The 16,901-nt window shown below is 46.1% G+C and overlaps 1 protein-coding gene across 1 annotated transcript in view; it reads right to left on the reverse strand.

The window, feature by feature from the left end:
- pfas (phosphoribosylformylglycinamidine synthase) overlaps window positions 1-16,901 on the reverse strand; it is a 33,054-nt gene that overhangs the window by 14,745 nt on the left and 1,408 nt on the right. The window contains exons 4-19 of the mRNA XM_078417802.1: window positions 16,536-16,728; window positions 16,223-16,328; window positions 14,506-14,646; window positions 13,725-13,849; window positions 13,477-13,605; window positions 12,351-12,482; window positions 11,563-11,691; window positions 9,248-9,321; window positions 7,250-7,406; window positions 6,699-6,760; window positions 4,037-4,198; window positions 3,768-3,869; window positions 2,842-2,973; window positions 2,450-2,680; window positions 2,006-2,186; window positions 397-480 (exon numbers count right to left, since the gene is read on the reverse strand). Coding sequence (XP_078273928.1) covers window positions 397-480; window positions 2,006-2,186; window positions 2,450-2,680; window positions 2,842-2,973; window positions 3,768-3,869; window positions 4,037-4,198; window positions 6,699-6,760; window positions 7,250-7,406; window positions 9,248-9,321; window positions 11,563-11,691; window positions 12,351-12,482; window positions 13,477-13,605; window positions 13,725-13,849; window positions 14,506-14,646; window positions 16,223-16,328; window positions 16,536-16,728 — 2,140 coding nt within the window. The remainder of the gene's footprint in view (window positions 1-396; window positions 481-2,005; window positions 2,187-2,449; window positions 2,681-2,841; window positions 2,974-3,767; window positions 3,870-4,036; window positions 4,199-6,698; window positions 6,761-7,249; window positions 7,407-9,247; window positions 9,322-11,562; window positions 11,692-12,350; window positions 12,483-13,476; window positions 13,606-13,724; window positions 13,850-14,505; window positions 14,647-16,222; window positions 16,329-16,535; window positions 16,729-16,901) is intronic.

Raw genomic sequence — 16,901 nt, forward strand, 5'->3', positions numbered from 1 at the left:
TAGGGGAATCAAGGACCTGAGGACATAGGTTCAAGGTGAAGGGGAAAAGATTTAATAGGAATCTGAAGCGTAACTTTTTCACACAAAGAGTGGCGGGTGTATGGAACAAGCTGCCATAGGAGGTAGTTGAGGCTGGGACTATCCCAACGTTTAAGAAACAGTTAGACAGGGTACATGGATCGGACAGGTTTGAAGGGATATGGACCAAACGCAGGAAGTTGGAACTAGTGTAGCTAGTGGGACATGTTGGCCGCTGTGGGCAAGTTGGGCCGAAGGGCCCGTTTCCACACTGTATCACTCTATGACTCCAAATCAAACATAGGCGTACTCCCTTCTGGCCTGTACTCGTGCCTGATCCTTGCAAGTTCAGTTCTCAATCAGCGACTGATTCCCTACCTTGCCCGTGGGGCATTTTCAAGTCGGGCGTCACGGTGCTGGTGATGTCAGGACACACGGCATAAACAGAGATGACCAGGGAGCCTGAGAATAAGAGAAAGTCCGTATCATTCAGGGGAACCAGCACGTCTGCTGGAGTCCTGTTGCCGTAGGAACCGTCACAACATTAACGTCTGCAAATTGTCCACCTCCCACACTGGGAAATTCATTCCCCGAACCCTGCCCAAGGTTAAGCTGGCGCAGGTACACCAGACCACGATTCAAATGGAGGCAAGAATCGGATGGGGACAAAATTTGAAGCTTTTCATCGCTTGAATTGTGTAGATTTTAAATGTACTTTTGGGAGCTGGACAAGGCCAACATTTATTGGCCATGCCTAATTGCCCTTGAAAAGCAGATGGTGAGCTGCCTTCTTGAACCACAGACGTTCTGAATTATTTAGACAAATAAAAATGGCTCTGAATCCAGACGAATGATCTAGAGCATGTTCAAATTCACACAATAACTGGGGAATTTAAAATTGTTCATTGAAGAAATCTGCACCAAAAATGCTAGTATCAGTCATGGTGACTATTCACCCGACAGGTTACTGTACAGACACATCTGGGTCCTAACCTACTTCAGAGAAGGAAATCAAACATACCAACCCAATCTCGATCAGAAACAGCTCCAAGACAAAAATTGAAACCAAGACCTCGAATACATTAGGTCAAGGGTAGCCTTGTCAAGAACAATTACATCTCGAATGAATAAAGGGAAAATTGGCTCACACATGGACTTGGGTCGAAGCTTGGAAGAAATGTGAGCTATGGCACTTGGAGAGGTATATATAACAAGGCAAAAGAATATGCAATACAGGAGCAGGAAGGTTATGCTAGGATTGTACACAAAGCATGTTAGACCACTGCTTGTGTCTAGTTCTGGTCGTCACATTACAAGGATATGTTGGCACTGGAGGAGGCAAAAGGAATTTATAACTACCAGAACTAGTAAATTTTAGCGATAGGAAAGACCGGATCGGCTGGTATTGTTTACTTTGCAACAGAGGTGGCTGCAGGAAGATTTACTGGAGGAGTGAACATTAAAAGTAACTGATGGAAGCGCAAGATAATTTTTTTATCCATCCAATGGTATGGAGGAGGTCTGGAACTCACTGACCTGAAGGGTGGTGGAGGCAAAAAAATGTGGACAATAATTTGTAGGAAGGAACTGCAGATGCTGGTTAATACCGAAGATAGACACAAAGTGCAGGAGTAACTCGGCGGTCAAGGCAGCATCTCTGAAGAAAAAGGGCGAGTGACATTTTGGATTGCAACCCTTCTTCAGGCAATAGATGTGGACTTTAAGAGCCTTGACCTGCAGGGCAATAGACTGTGTGATGGAAAGTGGGATTAGGCTGGGAAGCTCTAAATTTGAGCAGGAACATTGCAAGCTTAATAAGCTCAAGTGATAACATTTTCTGTAATTCTGGTAATAGATTCCATAGGGTAATGGAATTGTTCCTTGCAGGGCTGATGGACCAAATAGATGGCTTTGCCAAGCACCTGGCTTAGGGATGATGGGCTGAATGGCCCCATTGTACATCGCACAACGCACTTTCACTCCTTACCTGGAGACTTCACGGTCTCCTGACCCACACGAGCTGCCATGCTCAGAGAATCCTTCCCGCCATCCAAGGCAATTCCAATTTCAGCCATTGTGCGGCACATGGCCTCGCAGGCATCGTACAGAGCCGCCCCTTCCCCAGGCAACTTCGCCGGCCACATCCAGTTACCGCTACACTTGACGTCCTAGCACGGAGAACACCACGTTAAAGGTCTTTGGATTAAACATGCTCTCAGAGAATAGGCAGTGAGCTGGCACAGGGTAGAGAGAAGGATCGCCAACTGGTGAGTGGGCAGATGGGGAGGGGAAGGGGGTGTTCTGTTCTGCGGATGGTAGAGTTGGGCTGATTGCAGTGGGTGAGGAAGGTCAAGGAACAACGGGTGGTCTGCAAGCAGTGGGATGGGGGGAGATCCACGAGCCATGGACAAAATCCAGAGTCATCACTTGCCTTGAGTTCTGTCACGTGGGCGAACACCAGGTTAGTCAGAGCCTCCCCGATGGACATCCTGGCTCCGGCCCCTGGGTCGATCAGACCTTTGATGGGCTGCTCTCCGACCGCCGTCGCGGCTCCCGTGGTGTCAAAGTAAGAGAGGGCCACCACGGCCACGTCAGCGAGGGGAGTGTGGAGAGGTCCCACGCACTGCTGCTGGGCGACCAGCCCGGTCACCGAGCGGTCTACCTGCAGAAGGGCAGATCGCACTTCACTCAACACTCTCCCAGCTGGTGACACAACTGGCTCACGTGCTCTCGTGCCCGACACGTCAGGCGTCTGACACAGACTCCTGGTTATTGTTTAGCTTTCTCTCCCACCGTCGCCCCCACCCCCCACCCCCCCCTCACCTTGTTGGTCAAGTATCTCTTGCTGGCCACAGAGGGCAGCCTCAGAACACGGGTCAAGGATTCCCTCACGCTCAGGTCTGCCGGCAGAATCAGAGATCGCAGTTCAGGCTTCCTACGGTTCAGTGTGAACTCCTGCAAAACAGATATCCAGAAATAAAATGTAGGTCATTATAAAATTTAAAGTGGAACAAATTGCCAGCATGGACGTGGAATCCATCAATTTTTCCAGGGGGGGGGGCGCGAAAGAATGAAGTTCCATTCAGCCGTTCCCACAAGACGTGCATATATTGGGGGTGGGGTTGACAGGCACGTAAGAGAGTATGATATAGTGGAAGAGTAGGATATAGCAGGAAAATAGGACCATGGGAATGCTCAGGTCTGATGCAGAGTCACTGTGCTAAGCAACTATCTCCTATATTGAAAGGAAGAATGAAGCATAACAGTTGGAGCATTGTGCACAATGCCACAGTGTCTTAGATCGACCGGAAGGCAAGACATTAAAAGCTAGAGTAACATTCGCAGTGTATATCAGTATCATTTATGTTAAAAGATATATTAACTATATCAGTTGGCGTGGAAGGAAATAAAGTTTACTCTGGTCAAGAGACAGTGTGCAGAATACAGCAGTGCAATACAACAAGGCTTAAGCAGGTCATTAAGTTGCAGAGAGGGTTGCAGTGTATACAACGATAGTAATTATATAGACACAAGAAAGGAGATGATCCTGGTGATGTTATGGATATTACCACAAGGCTGGCTAAGGAAAAATACCGGGGTGAAATCACTAACATCAGTTTATACAAAATGGTTGACTTTTGTATGTGGAGGTGGATGGTGAGAGTTGCTGTGCCACTGCTTCAAGAAGCCTTGGTTGGATGTGAACACTTGCGTTCAGTTTCACTCAAAGCACAATTTATATTCCTCACCTTCTGAGGCATTTTCCCCAGGACCCACTCCACCTTCAGGTCCACAGGATGACTGGGGAACTCTGATTTCTTCAAAGTATCCCGATCATCAACCAAAACTATCTGAAAAAACAAAATTATTCCCTGTATGAGATTCGTTTGCTCACGAGACAATGCCTGGAGTCATAATGTGCATGGATGTCGCCACAGACCCTTGCCACCAGTGCACCAAGCAAGATAATTCTGGCACAGACTACATGAAATAAAGGACTACAAACTAATTTACTCACCTTTCCATCTCCAGTTATTTTACCAACAAAATCAACAGGGCATTTCTCTCTATTGCAGACGGCACGCAGAAACTCTGAGTCCTTTGAACGCAGGAGAAGAGCATTGGATTCCTGATACTCTGCTCCCCACAGCTCCAGTACACTCAGTGTTGGATCACCCACCTGAAATAACAATAGAATCCCCACAACGCACATCACTCACTCAACACCAAAGAAAGAATAGCAAACAAGGTATAAAACTCAGCCTGACACATATTAACCTCAAACCCAAATTAAGGCCAACACAATGGGAATGACTCCACAGACACACACCAAGAGGTTGCCGACCCTCTGCCAATGCGACTGTGGGAATAAATACCACTTATGGCCAAGGCACATCACACCCAAATTACAGATGTCAGAGGAATTTTTCCAAGTGCACCCCAAGACGTAGGGACCCCAAGTTGTGCAGATCAGATCCAGATGAAATGTATCCCAGGATGATAAAAGCAGCAAGGAAGGCAACAATAGATGTCCCACCATTTTACTCTCCAGGAGTGGTGCCAGAAGATTAAAAGAAGAGACGCAGGCTAGACATGCCATCGGAGTTAGTTTTAATGTAGTCCATAAACCTTCATTTAGAAAGGCATGTTAACCAGTGCCAGTCATTGTGGATTTGAACGTCCTCAGTGATTGACTAGATTGATTTTGCTTTGTTCGAGATGAAAATAAGCAGGGTCGATAAAAGCAAGTGTGTTTGGCGTAGCAAGACATTTAATGATGTCCCACATGGCAGACTAAACAAAAAAAAAAGACAAAGTCCATGGGAGCCAAGGGACAGCCAAATTGGACAAAAATTGGCTCAATGGCAGGACATGAAGGACAATTGTTGACAAAGCATTTTTGTTACAGAATGATCTTGAAAAGATTCCATGCTTAGTTCCCTTGCAATTTTGACCCAAACAAAGGGGGTACAATAAAGACATTTTCAGGCAATACAAAATTACCCCTGTGGTCAATAGCAAAAAGAGTTTGGGCTGCGAGAAAACATCAGCAAGCCAACCAGATAGGCAGAGAATCAGTAAATGGAATTTAATCCAGAGAACGTGTAGTGTAAGGTAATGCATTGGAGAGGATCTACAAAACAATGCTTAATAAAATAAAGTGATATAGAAAAACATATGCATGGGCTCCAGCTATGCCTGTCTTTTTTATTAGTTATGTAGAACCTTATTCCAAACGTATACCAGCGTCAGCCAACGCTTTCTCTGCTATATTGATAACTGCATTGGGGCTGCCTCCTGCACCCGTGCAGAACTCATTGATTTCATTAACTTTATCACTAACTTCTGGCCTGCTTTCAAATTCTTCTCCATCACAGGGGACAGACTATCAAATGACATCTACTACAATCGCATTGACTCCCTCAATTAGCTGCACTACACCTCCCCCTACCCTGCCTCTCCAACTCAATTTCCCTGTCTCCGCTGCACCTGCTCCCAAGATGAGGCTTTCCATTCAAGGACTCTTTCTTTAATAAAGATGGATTTCTCCCCTGTTGTTATAGATGGATCCCTCACCTGCGTCTCATAGTACTGCTCTTGCTCTCCCTACCTGCAGACAGAAAAAGGATAGATTACATAGAAAATAGGTGCAGGAGTAGGCCATTCGGCCCTTTGAGCCAGCACCACCATTCAATAAGATCATGTCTGATCATCCTAAATCAGTACCCCGTTCCTGCTTTCTCCCCATATCCCTTGAATTCGTTAACCCTAAGAGCTATATCGAATTCTCTCTTGAAAACATCCAGTGAATTGGCCTCCACTGCCTTCTACGGCAGAGTATTCCTCAGATTCACAATTCTCCGGGTGAAAAGTTTTTCCTCATCTCAGTCCTAAATGGCCTACCCTTTATTCTTAAACAGTCACCCCTGGTTCTGGACTCCCCCAACATCGGGAACATTTTTCCTGCATCTAGTCTGTCCAATCCCTTAAGAATTTTATATGTTTCTATAGGATCCCCTCTCATCGTTCTAAATTCCAGTGAATGAAAGCCCAGTCGATCCATTCTTTCATCATACGTCAGTCCCGCCATCCTGGGAAATAACCTGGTGAACCTACGCTGCACTCCCTCAATAGCAAGAAGTTCCTCTGGTACTTACCTTTCACCCCACTTGAGTCCGCATTCAACACATCATTCTCTGGCATTTCAGCCACCTTCAACATGACCCCAACACCCATCACATCTTCCCATCCCCACCCCTTTTCGCAGACTACTCCCACGGCAACTCCTTGCTTCACTTATCCTCTCCCACCCAAACCACCACCAGGTACCTACCTCTGCAACTGCAGGAGATGCACCACCTATCCCCATACCTCCTCCCTTACATCCATCCACGGACCCCAGCAGTCCTTCCAGGTGAGACAGGTTCATGTGCATCTCCTCTAATCTCATCTACTGCATACGCTGCTCCCAATGTGGCCTCCTTTACATCAGCAGTGAACCTCAAAAATCCCACAAAACACATTTCCCTTAACTTCCAGTGAAAGCAGTGAGGGGGTGCATCCCAACAGATGCTCTTGCCCAGCAGGAATATCCACAGTTTAAAAAATATATTTTAGTGCAGCCTCTGGTGAACTTACTGCATTCTAATGACGACCTGCAGATAAAGATTTCCCCCTACCTTGAATTTGCTGGTGAATATCCTGGCCCCTGCCGGCTCACTCAGCTCTTTCAACACGTTACCTGAAGGGGGAACAGTGATATTCAGGTGAGTATATTGCATTCTGCAAATCAACTTGTTAATGGCACACATTGATGTACTGGTGACTGGAATCACAATAACTAAAATTGTTTCCATTCCAAGCCGATCAAACCAAAATTCCCAGCCGATTAAACCTTTTGCTATTTACTCCAACTGGCCATATTTCTAATGAATCCAAACAGTTGGGTGTCACTCACTCCAACTAACTATATTCCCCAATCGATCAAAATCCTTCATATTTGGGTCTGGTGGCAATAAGTCTTTACTTATGCTCTTACGTTCCATATTTCTTAATGGTTCCAGCCATCACCTTCCCAAAGCTCAAGTTTCCAGCCTGACATCACCCACTGCCATTCCCATTCATCTCTCCTGCTGTTCATTGCCAACCAGATCCTCCCATTGCTGACAGTCGTCCAAAACACGCTGTCAGTCGTCCAAACCACAGCAGGACCTCCAGTTTCCATACCCACCATTGCCTCCGGCCCCCTGGTCGTGAATACTACAGATTGGGTTGCTGCGTTGCCTCTCAATGCAGGCACGGAGAGCTCGGTTCATCTTCTGCTCCATCTCAGCGTCGCCTCGCTGTACTGCTGCAAAGTCCAGCTCTGCTGTGTTGTCTCCCTGCACCTGGGGTGTCGATCAAAGAGTGGAGGATCCAAAAATCACATTTACCATTATGATGCCAACAGAACCTTCACAAGTGGACCCAGTTTATCACAGTGTGCACACTAGCCGATCCGTACCAGCGCTTCTGACATTTTGCCCCAGGAACATGCCCATTGCAGATAATGTTCCATCAGTGACGACAATATGCTTGCACTCCGCTCTCCGACTACAACACATCAGTAATCTCTCTGGGCTGCACCGCAAACCGTCCTGCACCCTGTCCCAGGCCATGTCCCAACCCCAAACCATACCCTGGTCCCAGCCACAGTCATCAACCATTCCTTTCCATGCAACCGCACAGCCCTCACCATCACCCAGACCGCGGGTGCCCATAGCTATTGTTTGTGCTCCAACGTAGACACTTCCCGCTCCCATTTCCATCCATGCTTGCCATTGCTGACAGTCATATCATTCCAGTCACAATGACGACGCCCTATTCCTGGCCACGACCTTGGTCATTACTGAAAGGAGCCGAGTAATGGCAGATCATTGTTATAAAAGCTGCCAGATGAGATAGAGATATAAAATGTAAAATAACCACATGCTAGAAAAGATTGACCAATGAGGCCATATGGATTGAACCAAATAAACCAATTTAATGTAGGCTCAGTGAAAAGGAGGCAGACAAGGACAAATGCGAGCATTTCTGTGATAAGGGTAGCTATCAATGTAATCATCTAGCGGATTTCAGTCACACAAATCTTAAAATAGATTCAAGAGATATTCCTGATTCAAGAGAGAATGCAGTTCTGGGCAGTTTTGGGGGAATGAAACCGAGCAACTCGAAGATGTGGCAGTGAAACAGTACCCCAGCGTCAGTGAGTATAACTCAGAGCTAGACCAGCTATGGACAGGGGAAGGGATAAATCAGAATCTAACGCTTGGAGAGAGGAAAGACTGCACTTGCAAAGCCAGGTTGATGGCTCACAAAAAGCAATGTCAAGCACTGGGGAATATTTGGAGAGGTAGTGTACAGCCGCAGTGTGGCAGTGTCGTAGCTGGTAGAGTTGCTGCCTCAGCACCGGAGACCAGTGTTCGATCCTAACCTTGGGTGCTCTCCGTGTGGAGTTTGCAAATTCTCCCTGTGACCATGTGGGTTCCCTCTCACATCCCAAAGACATGCAGGTCTGTAGGTTATTTGGTCTCTGCAAATTGCCCCTAGTGTGTATGATATGATATGAGCTTTATTGTCATTCGGTACCGAGATACCGAACAAAATTACATTTCCAACAGTCACAGAACACAACAAAAAAGAAAAAAACACAAGATACACGACCCCAACACAAACACTTTCTTATAATGAAAGGATAAGAAAGTGGGACAACATAGAATTAGTATGAAGGGTGATTGATGGTCGACATGGACTCAGTGGGCCGAAGAGCCTGTTTCCATGCTGTATCTCCAAGGTAATCGCCGACGAAAGCATCGAGTTGGATCAACCATAAGCAGGGGAATCTTAAGCCACAGGCTGAGCAGTCCACACTGCAGAAAATCTAGCGTGTCTGCGCTCACTGGGTGAGGAAGGTTCTCTAAACCAAAATGCAGGAGCAGAGGGACCTCTGATACTTGTTTCCCCTCAGTACCATGGCAGTCAGAACAGATTTTCAGCTGACAAGAACATAGTCGACCAAATGACAGCTTCCTTACTTGTGAAGATACTTTTACTTTATAAATGAACACTGTGCATGCACATTTGGCAGATTCTGTCCACTCTATCCTCTCAGCCCATATCTTTCCTCTGGTGCCCAGTGCCTTGCCCATATGTTTTCAGTACCAGAACACAAATGCACTCGATGACTTGCCTGAATGGAGGATGCCGCCCCTCCACCCACGCCGATTCGATACACAGGGCCTCCAATCTTCACCACCTCCATCTCTGAAAACAGACACATGAGTTAGGAATCGGAATAAGGCTGCAAAGTTTCTAAGATCACTGCAGCCTGATGGAAAGCACCAGGCACACAGGGTCAATAACTACAGCACAACAATTGTGCGCACTTGAAACACATTTGACCATCTCACCCTACCTCAGCCCACACGCAAAAACATTCCCAACAACATCATTAGACCAAAGTTTCAAAGGTCTTTTATTGTTGCATGTACCGATTAAGGTACAATGATATGCAAATTAATGATTTGGACGAGAGAATTGAATGCAACATCTCCAAGTTTGCGGATGACACGAAGCTGGGGGGCAGTGTTAGCTGTGAGGAGGATGCTAGGAGGCTGCAACGCGACTTGGATAGGTTAGGTGAGTGGGCAAATGCATGGCAGATGCAGTATAATGTGGATAAATGTGAGGTTATCCACTTTGGTGGCAAGAACAGGAAAGCAGACTATTATCTAAATGGTGGCCGATTAGGAGAAGGGGAGATGCAGCGAGACCTGGGTGTCGTGGTGCACCAGTCATTGAAAGTAGGCATGCAGGTGCAGCAGGCAGTGAAGAAAGCGAATGGTATGTTGGCATTCATAGCGAGGGGATTTGAGTATAGGAGCAGGGAGGTTCTGCTGCAGTTGTACAGGGCATTGGTGAGACCACACCTGGAGTATTGCGTACAGTTTTGGTCTCCTAATCTGAGGAAATACATTCTTGCCATAGAGGGAGTACAGAGAAGGTTCACCAGATTGATTCCTGGGATGGCAGGACTTTCATATGAAGAAAGACTGGATAGACTCGGCTTGTACTCGGTGGAATTTAGAAGATTGAGGGGGGATCTTATAGAAACTTACAAAATTCTTAAGGGGTTCGACAGGCTACATGTAGGAAGATTGTTCCCGATGTTGGGGAAGTCCAGAACAAGGGGTCACAGTTTAAGGATAAGGGGTAGTCTTTTAGGACCGAGATGAGAAAGTTTTTTTTCACACAGAGTGGTGAATCTGTAGAATTCTCTGCCACAGAAGGTAGTTGAGGCCAGTTCATTGGCTATATTTAAGAGGGAGTTAGATGTGGCCCTTGTGGCTAAAGGGATCAGGGGGTATGGAGAGAAGGCAGGTAGGGGATACTGAGTTGGATGATCAGCCATGATCATATTGAATGGCGGTGCAGGCTCGAAGGGCCGAATGGCCTACTCCTGCACCTATTTTCTATGTTTCTATTACTGTACAATGATACGAAAATAAAGCACCAACTACCTGAACCAGTAAGGGCAACACTGCCATACCTATCATAGAAAGACACAAAAAGCTGGAGTAACTCAGCGGGTCAGAGAGCATCTCTGGAGAAAAGGAATAGGTGACATTTCGGGTAGACACCCTTCTTCAGACTGAGAGTCGGGGAAAGGGAAACGAGAGATTTAGATGGTGATATAGCGAAAGAGAACCAATGAATGAAAGATGTGCAAAAAAAGGATGATAAAGGATGATTGTTAGCTGTGAGCTAGGTGAAAATGAGTTACAGACAATAAGACTCAACAAAACGACTTTGAAGCTAGCACGACACGGGCGGGGGAGGGGCCGGAGTTCCCATATGCACCCTCAGCTGATGCCTTGCTTAACCACATCCACAAGACCACTCCAACTCTTCATGCACAACCCTATCCTGAAAACAGAGGTGGTCACATAGCTACCCAGTAGATGCCTTATCCACCCACCATTGACTAAAGGGCATTAACCTGGATCATGGTTCAACCAGGACTCAACAGCCCACCCAGCCTGGGCGGCACGGTGGCACAGCGGTAGAGTTACTGCCTTACAGCGAATGCAGCGCTGGAGACTCAGGTTCGATCCTGACTACGGGCGCCGTCTGTACGGAGTTTTACGTTCTCCCCGTGACCTGCGTGGGTTTTCTCCGAGATCCAGTTTCCTCCCACACTACAAAGACGTACAGGTATGTAGGTTAATTGACTGGGTAAATGTAAAAATTGTCCCTAGTGTGTGTAGGATAGTGTTAATGTGCGGGGATCGCTGGGCGGCGCGAACTCGGTGGGCCGAAGGGCCTGTTTCCGGGCTGTATCTCTAAAAAAAAAATCTAACCTAACAGCCCACGATCCCGTCTACACGATAGCTCAATCCATCCCCAACCAAACTCATACATCTGGCAATACACACAGGGACACTGACATTACAATCCACTCATCTAGCATCTGCACCTAACCAATACCGACCAACCAACACTTACCTGGTTCGGGCTGTTCCTTTCGGACATGCTCAGCCTCAATGGTTCCAATGCCAGCACTGAACATAATTGGTTTAATCCACTCCCTTCTTTCCCCGTTGGGAAGCATCATTCCAAATGACCGGGCAAATCCTAGAACAAAAACAGAACCAAACCTACCAGATGTGAGGCACAATGCATCAACTAATCAGGGGGAAGGGGCAGAGTTTGAGACCTTTATTGAGCATAAAGCTTCATCTATTGATCAGAGGGGCACCATTTAAACAGTATCTATCAAATCAAGCAGCTCAGCTGTCAGGACCTGATCAAATCCAATGGAGCTTGTATACACTGGAATTTAGAAGGATGAGAGGGGATCTTATCGAAACGCATAAGATTATTAAGGGGTTGGACACGTTAGAGGCAGGAAACATGTTCCCAATGTTGGGGGAGTCCAGAACCAGGGGCCACAGTTTAAGAATAAGGGGTAGGCCATTTAGAACAGAGATGAGGAAAAACTTTTTCAGTCAAAGAGTTGTGAATCTGTGGAATTCTCTGCCTCAGAAGGCAGTGGAAGCCAATTCTCTGAATACATTCAAGAGAGAGCTAGATAGAGCTCTTAAGGATAGCGGAGTCAGGGGGTATGGGGAGAAAGCAGGAACAGGGTACTGATTGAGAATGATCAGCCATGATCACATTGAATGGCGGTGCTGGCTCGAAGGGCCGAATGGCCTACTCCTGCACCTATTGTCTATTGAGCTCAGTTGATTGGACCTTATTAGTTTCAGAAATGCACATTAACCAGCACTTACCTGCCAAGACAGGCTCTCCGAATTTATTGCCATAATCCGAAGCTCCGTTACTTGCCTCGATCACCACTTCCAGTGGATGTGCAAAGTTCCCAGGATAAGTAAAGGTTCGGTCTTCCCAGGGCAGCTCATAACCTGCAGCCACAGCCAATTCATCGAGATTACACAATGCACACGAGATGTGGCAGAAAGTCAAATATCAAACGCACCAAGACTGCAAATGCAACATGGGACAGCCTGACAACACAGAGAAAGCAACAGAGGGGACTGTGAAGTATGTGATGCTTTATGAATAACCAGAGAGAATCAGGCTGAATATAGTCACTGGTGGGGACGGGGGGGGGGGGGGGGGGGGATGGTTGGAGAAGTGAAAAGGAAACCAAGACCAACAAACAGAGTGTGAGCAAAATGTGGAAGGGTACCCAATGCCTTCAATAAGTATATAAATAGTGAAGAGGGGATTTGACAATGTTTATGAATAAAGGCATTCTATGCAAGGAGACTGAAGTAACTGAAATTTGTACTTTGGCAAGTGGACACTGCTAACATCACATTAAAAGGGGAGGTGAACGGAAATTGATGAAGAGGTGGCACTAGAAAGAACTGATCCTCTCAAAGCAACCAGGTCTAAATAGGAATCATTCTCGATTGCCGAGGGTGGAGGTAGCAAACGTTTTCCCAAAACTTTGCACTGCTCCCTGGATAACAGGGAGGTGTCAGAAGCTGGCAAATGTAACACTTGTTAAAAAAAAAAGGAGGCAGAAACCACGAGGCAACGTCACTTTTAAAAACCAGAGAAAAGATTTACTAAAATTATTCCAGGGATGAAGGACATTAATTATGTGCCGAGACAGACCGGTGAACCCGGGGCTGTTTTTCTTGAAACAGAGAATTTTTATTAAAGTTATAGACATAAAGATATAGGACAGATAGAGAGAAACTGTTCCTGTTGGAAGGTTCAAGAGCCCAGGGACACAGAATGAAAGGAATCACCAAAACTCTCAGGGAAACACATTTATTTTTAAAAGCGATGTGATTAGGGCCTGGAACACACTGCCAGGGGATGGTGGAAGTTTCAATTGTAACATGCAAAACGGAGAGTAACTTTAACTAAGTTCGCAAAGCACACCTGGACAGAGCAGATTCCCAAAGCAGTAACCGGCTGTCCCTGCGATCACGTGGGCCCCTTGGCCTGTGCACTGGACGTCCCGTATACGACCTCCGGTCCCTGTAGTTGAACCGCTGAACGGAGCCACGCCTGAAACAATGAAGGACATCGACCCAATGAGATAAATCATTCAGAGAATCCCACTTTTCTAACCACAGGCGGCGAGAAACCTTCTGGAGTGTGGTCACTCACATTTAACACTGACTGACCTGTGGGGAAGTTGTGTGTTTCTGCAGTGAAGATTACATGCCGCATGGCTTTGTGAACCTCCATGTTGCTGGCTTTGGACCCGTGGCTTGGATAGAGACACTCAACACATCGGCCTTCAATGGCACTGTGGTGAAAGGCAAACCGTGCACACCAATCAGATGTTTGAACCCACAGCTCCCTCTATCCAACATTTTTCTTCCCAATTCCATCCATAAAACCCTGCCTCATACTTCCCGCTTATTCTCCCCCAAGCCGTCTCCACCCCTCCATTTCCTCTTCTTTGCACCCCAGTCCCTTAAGTGATGTCCTCTCCTCCTACCATCTCCCCATTCCCTTTCCCCATCAACAACCATTTCCAAATTGTCTGCTGTCCCCTCTGCATGTACCCTTCCCTCATTTATTTCATTCCTCTCCCATTATCTCACTCATCCCTCTGCCTTCTCCCCCTCCCCAATCAACTCATCATCTCTCGTCTCAACTATCTCAAACCTCCATTTCCCAAAGTACCCCATTCCCTTTTCCAGAAGACTCTCCCTTCTTCCTCATCCCTCCTCCTCTCAAATCTACCCCCCATTTCCCCTCAGCCACTCATTGGGATATTCCCTACAATTTCCTCATACCTCAACTGACTCACTCTTCTGACTCTCAACTGCTCCTCCTTCATATCAACTCTGCACTCCTTCATAGACTCCTTCATGTAACCCAGTTTTTATCTCCGACTCCTTTCATTGTTTCTCACATCCCTTCGTTCTGTTCTAATTCTCCCTTCGCTTGGCTCACCTGCTGTTGTCACAGAATTTGATAATGTTGTTCTTGTTGCTATAATCCTGTGTCTTCATGATCATATCAAAAAGACTTTTCTCCTTGACTTCTCCATCTACCACTAAACGCCCTTTGAAGAACCAGTGGCGACTATGTTCACTGCAAAAACAAACCGACTTTATGGAGAACTACTTGTGAAACTCCAGCTTTACAAATCATCAAGGGGCTGGGAAATATCAAGACAGAGTGGGGATAGGGAGTGGGTGGGCGAGAGGAAGAATAAATAGAAAAAGGTAAGGAGGCACCTTTGAGAAAGCATCTAAATATAACAGTTCTAAATTCTCGCACAAGAGGAAACATCCTCTCCACATCCTCTGTCAAGAACCTGCAGGATCTTGTGTTTCATGCAAGTCCCTTCTCACTTTTCCAAACTACACTTTGGATGCAAGTCTAACCTCTCTAATTATTCCTCATGAATGATCTGCACATTCTCAGTTTTGTAAATCTTCTCTCAAACCTAAAGGATGCAAATTCATAACTTCCAATGTATTTACATTCTTCCTTAAAGTGAAGAGACTAAAGTACTCCAGATGCCATCTTATCAACGTCCTATATGACTGAAGCATAACTTGGCTCGCACTTGCACACAGCTACACTCTTTTAAACTGACCAACTCCGCAGTACTTAATCTAAGGGTGCAGCTGCCTCTTGGAACAAAGCACCCAAATGCATTGATGATGTACAAGAAGATAACTGCAGATGCTGGTACAAATCGAAGGTATTTATTCACAAAATGCTGGAGTAACTCAGCAGGTCAGGCAGCATCTCGGGAGAGAAGGAATGGGTGAGGTTTCGGGTCGAGACCCTTCTTCATTGATGATGTGGTCTTCACGGATTTCAGTGATTTCAAACTGCTCCTCTGTCAAAGTACAAGACATTTAGTGTCGCAGTTCTGCAACAGTCTTGAAACAGTCTCCTTCTCTGATACTGCCTGGTTCGCCAAATGCTTCTGGCACTTTCCATTATTACTTCAGATTTCCAGTGTCTGCAATTCTTTTGATTTTCATATTATCTTCCTTGCCAGACCCATCGCAATTTCATTTCTTCGTAATTATAAAATGGTCTATTTATATTTGTTCATGCTGATTTTTAATCTCGTTTCAACCTGCCGGTTTTAATTAATTGCATGCAGTACATCATAATTTAGATCACACCTCTCTAAAATAGAGAGAAAAATCTGCAATCTTACTTGTCAGATTATCCCAGACTGTCAAATTAACTCACTGAACCAAAAATAAATTGATTATTTTCAACCCAGCGGCATTTTCTTTAAATAGAAAGGTGCAGCTTTGCTCTTGTTCCACTAAAATCCCAGTCCATACTTCATAAACACTGCACACACAAATCTACAGGGACAGAAGGGCAGTGGAGTTAATTTGTGATTATCAATCACATAATTTGTGATCATCAATCACAGAGCCATAAGAATAAGGGTAGGGCAGTGGAATTAGTTTAGGATTGACACAGGGCAAAGGGTCTGTTGGATTAGTTTGGGATTCAACAAAGATAGACACAAAACGCTGGAGTAACTCTGCAGGACAGACAGCATCTCTGGAGAGAAGGAATGGGTGACGTTTCGGGTCGAGACCCTTCTTCATACTCATTCATTGGGAGTCATACAAGGCTCTGTGATCAGAGGAGGACACTGATTAGTCAACATTGACGAGGGTTTCACCTGTTGGATTGGGCCAAGTCGAAGCACTCCACACTAGTTGGATTCCGGCCCACCTTTTGAAATAACCTTGTATAAAAATCCAGGTCCCAAGAGTCAAAAGCCAAGCCTGTGGGAACAGACAGCAACCATCAGCTCAATACTGGGGCCTACACAATGCAGACACTTCCCCACCCTGTACATAAATCTCCGGACATTCACTTGCAATGTTACTCTACAACAGTACTGTGTTCCAGTAAGCTTTTTACAGAATGCTTACAGCTTGGAAGGAGGCCATTTGATTTGAGTCGCTCCATGCATCAGCTCCCGCACTTACCCAGTTCCCGGTTTGCTTTCTCCAGCGCACCCTCCCCCCCTTTCATCACGTCCACTTCGTACACCTGCGACGGGCTGGTCAACACTTGGAAAGTTTCAATGGGTCGCTGATACACGCACTCTGTCATCCGATCATAGAAGGCAGCAACCAGCTCACCCGAGGCAGCTGGTGCCAACCTCTCCGAATTATGGATCTGCAAACATGCACCAACACCAGCAACATCAACAATCAACACAAAGGAATGGGGACACGTTAGTTCACACAGGACCTACACGGATGATATGGTGCGAGGGGAAAATGCCAATGAACCAGGGAATGGAGGAAATTGACTCAAATTGAGACTCACGAAAACTCAGTGAGAGTGAC

Source organism: Rhinoraja longicauda, chromosome 21 (genome assembly GCF_053455715.1).
Source record: "Rhinoraja longicauda isolate Sanriku21f chromosome 21, sRhiLon1.1, whole genome shotgun sequence".
Classification (NCBI taxonomy): domain Eukaryota; kingdom Metazoa; phylum Chordata; class Chondrichthyes; order Rajiformes; family Arhynchobatidae; genus Rhinoraja; species Rhinoraja longicauda.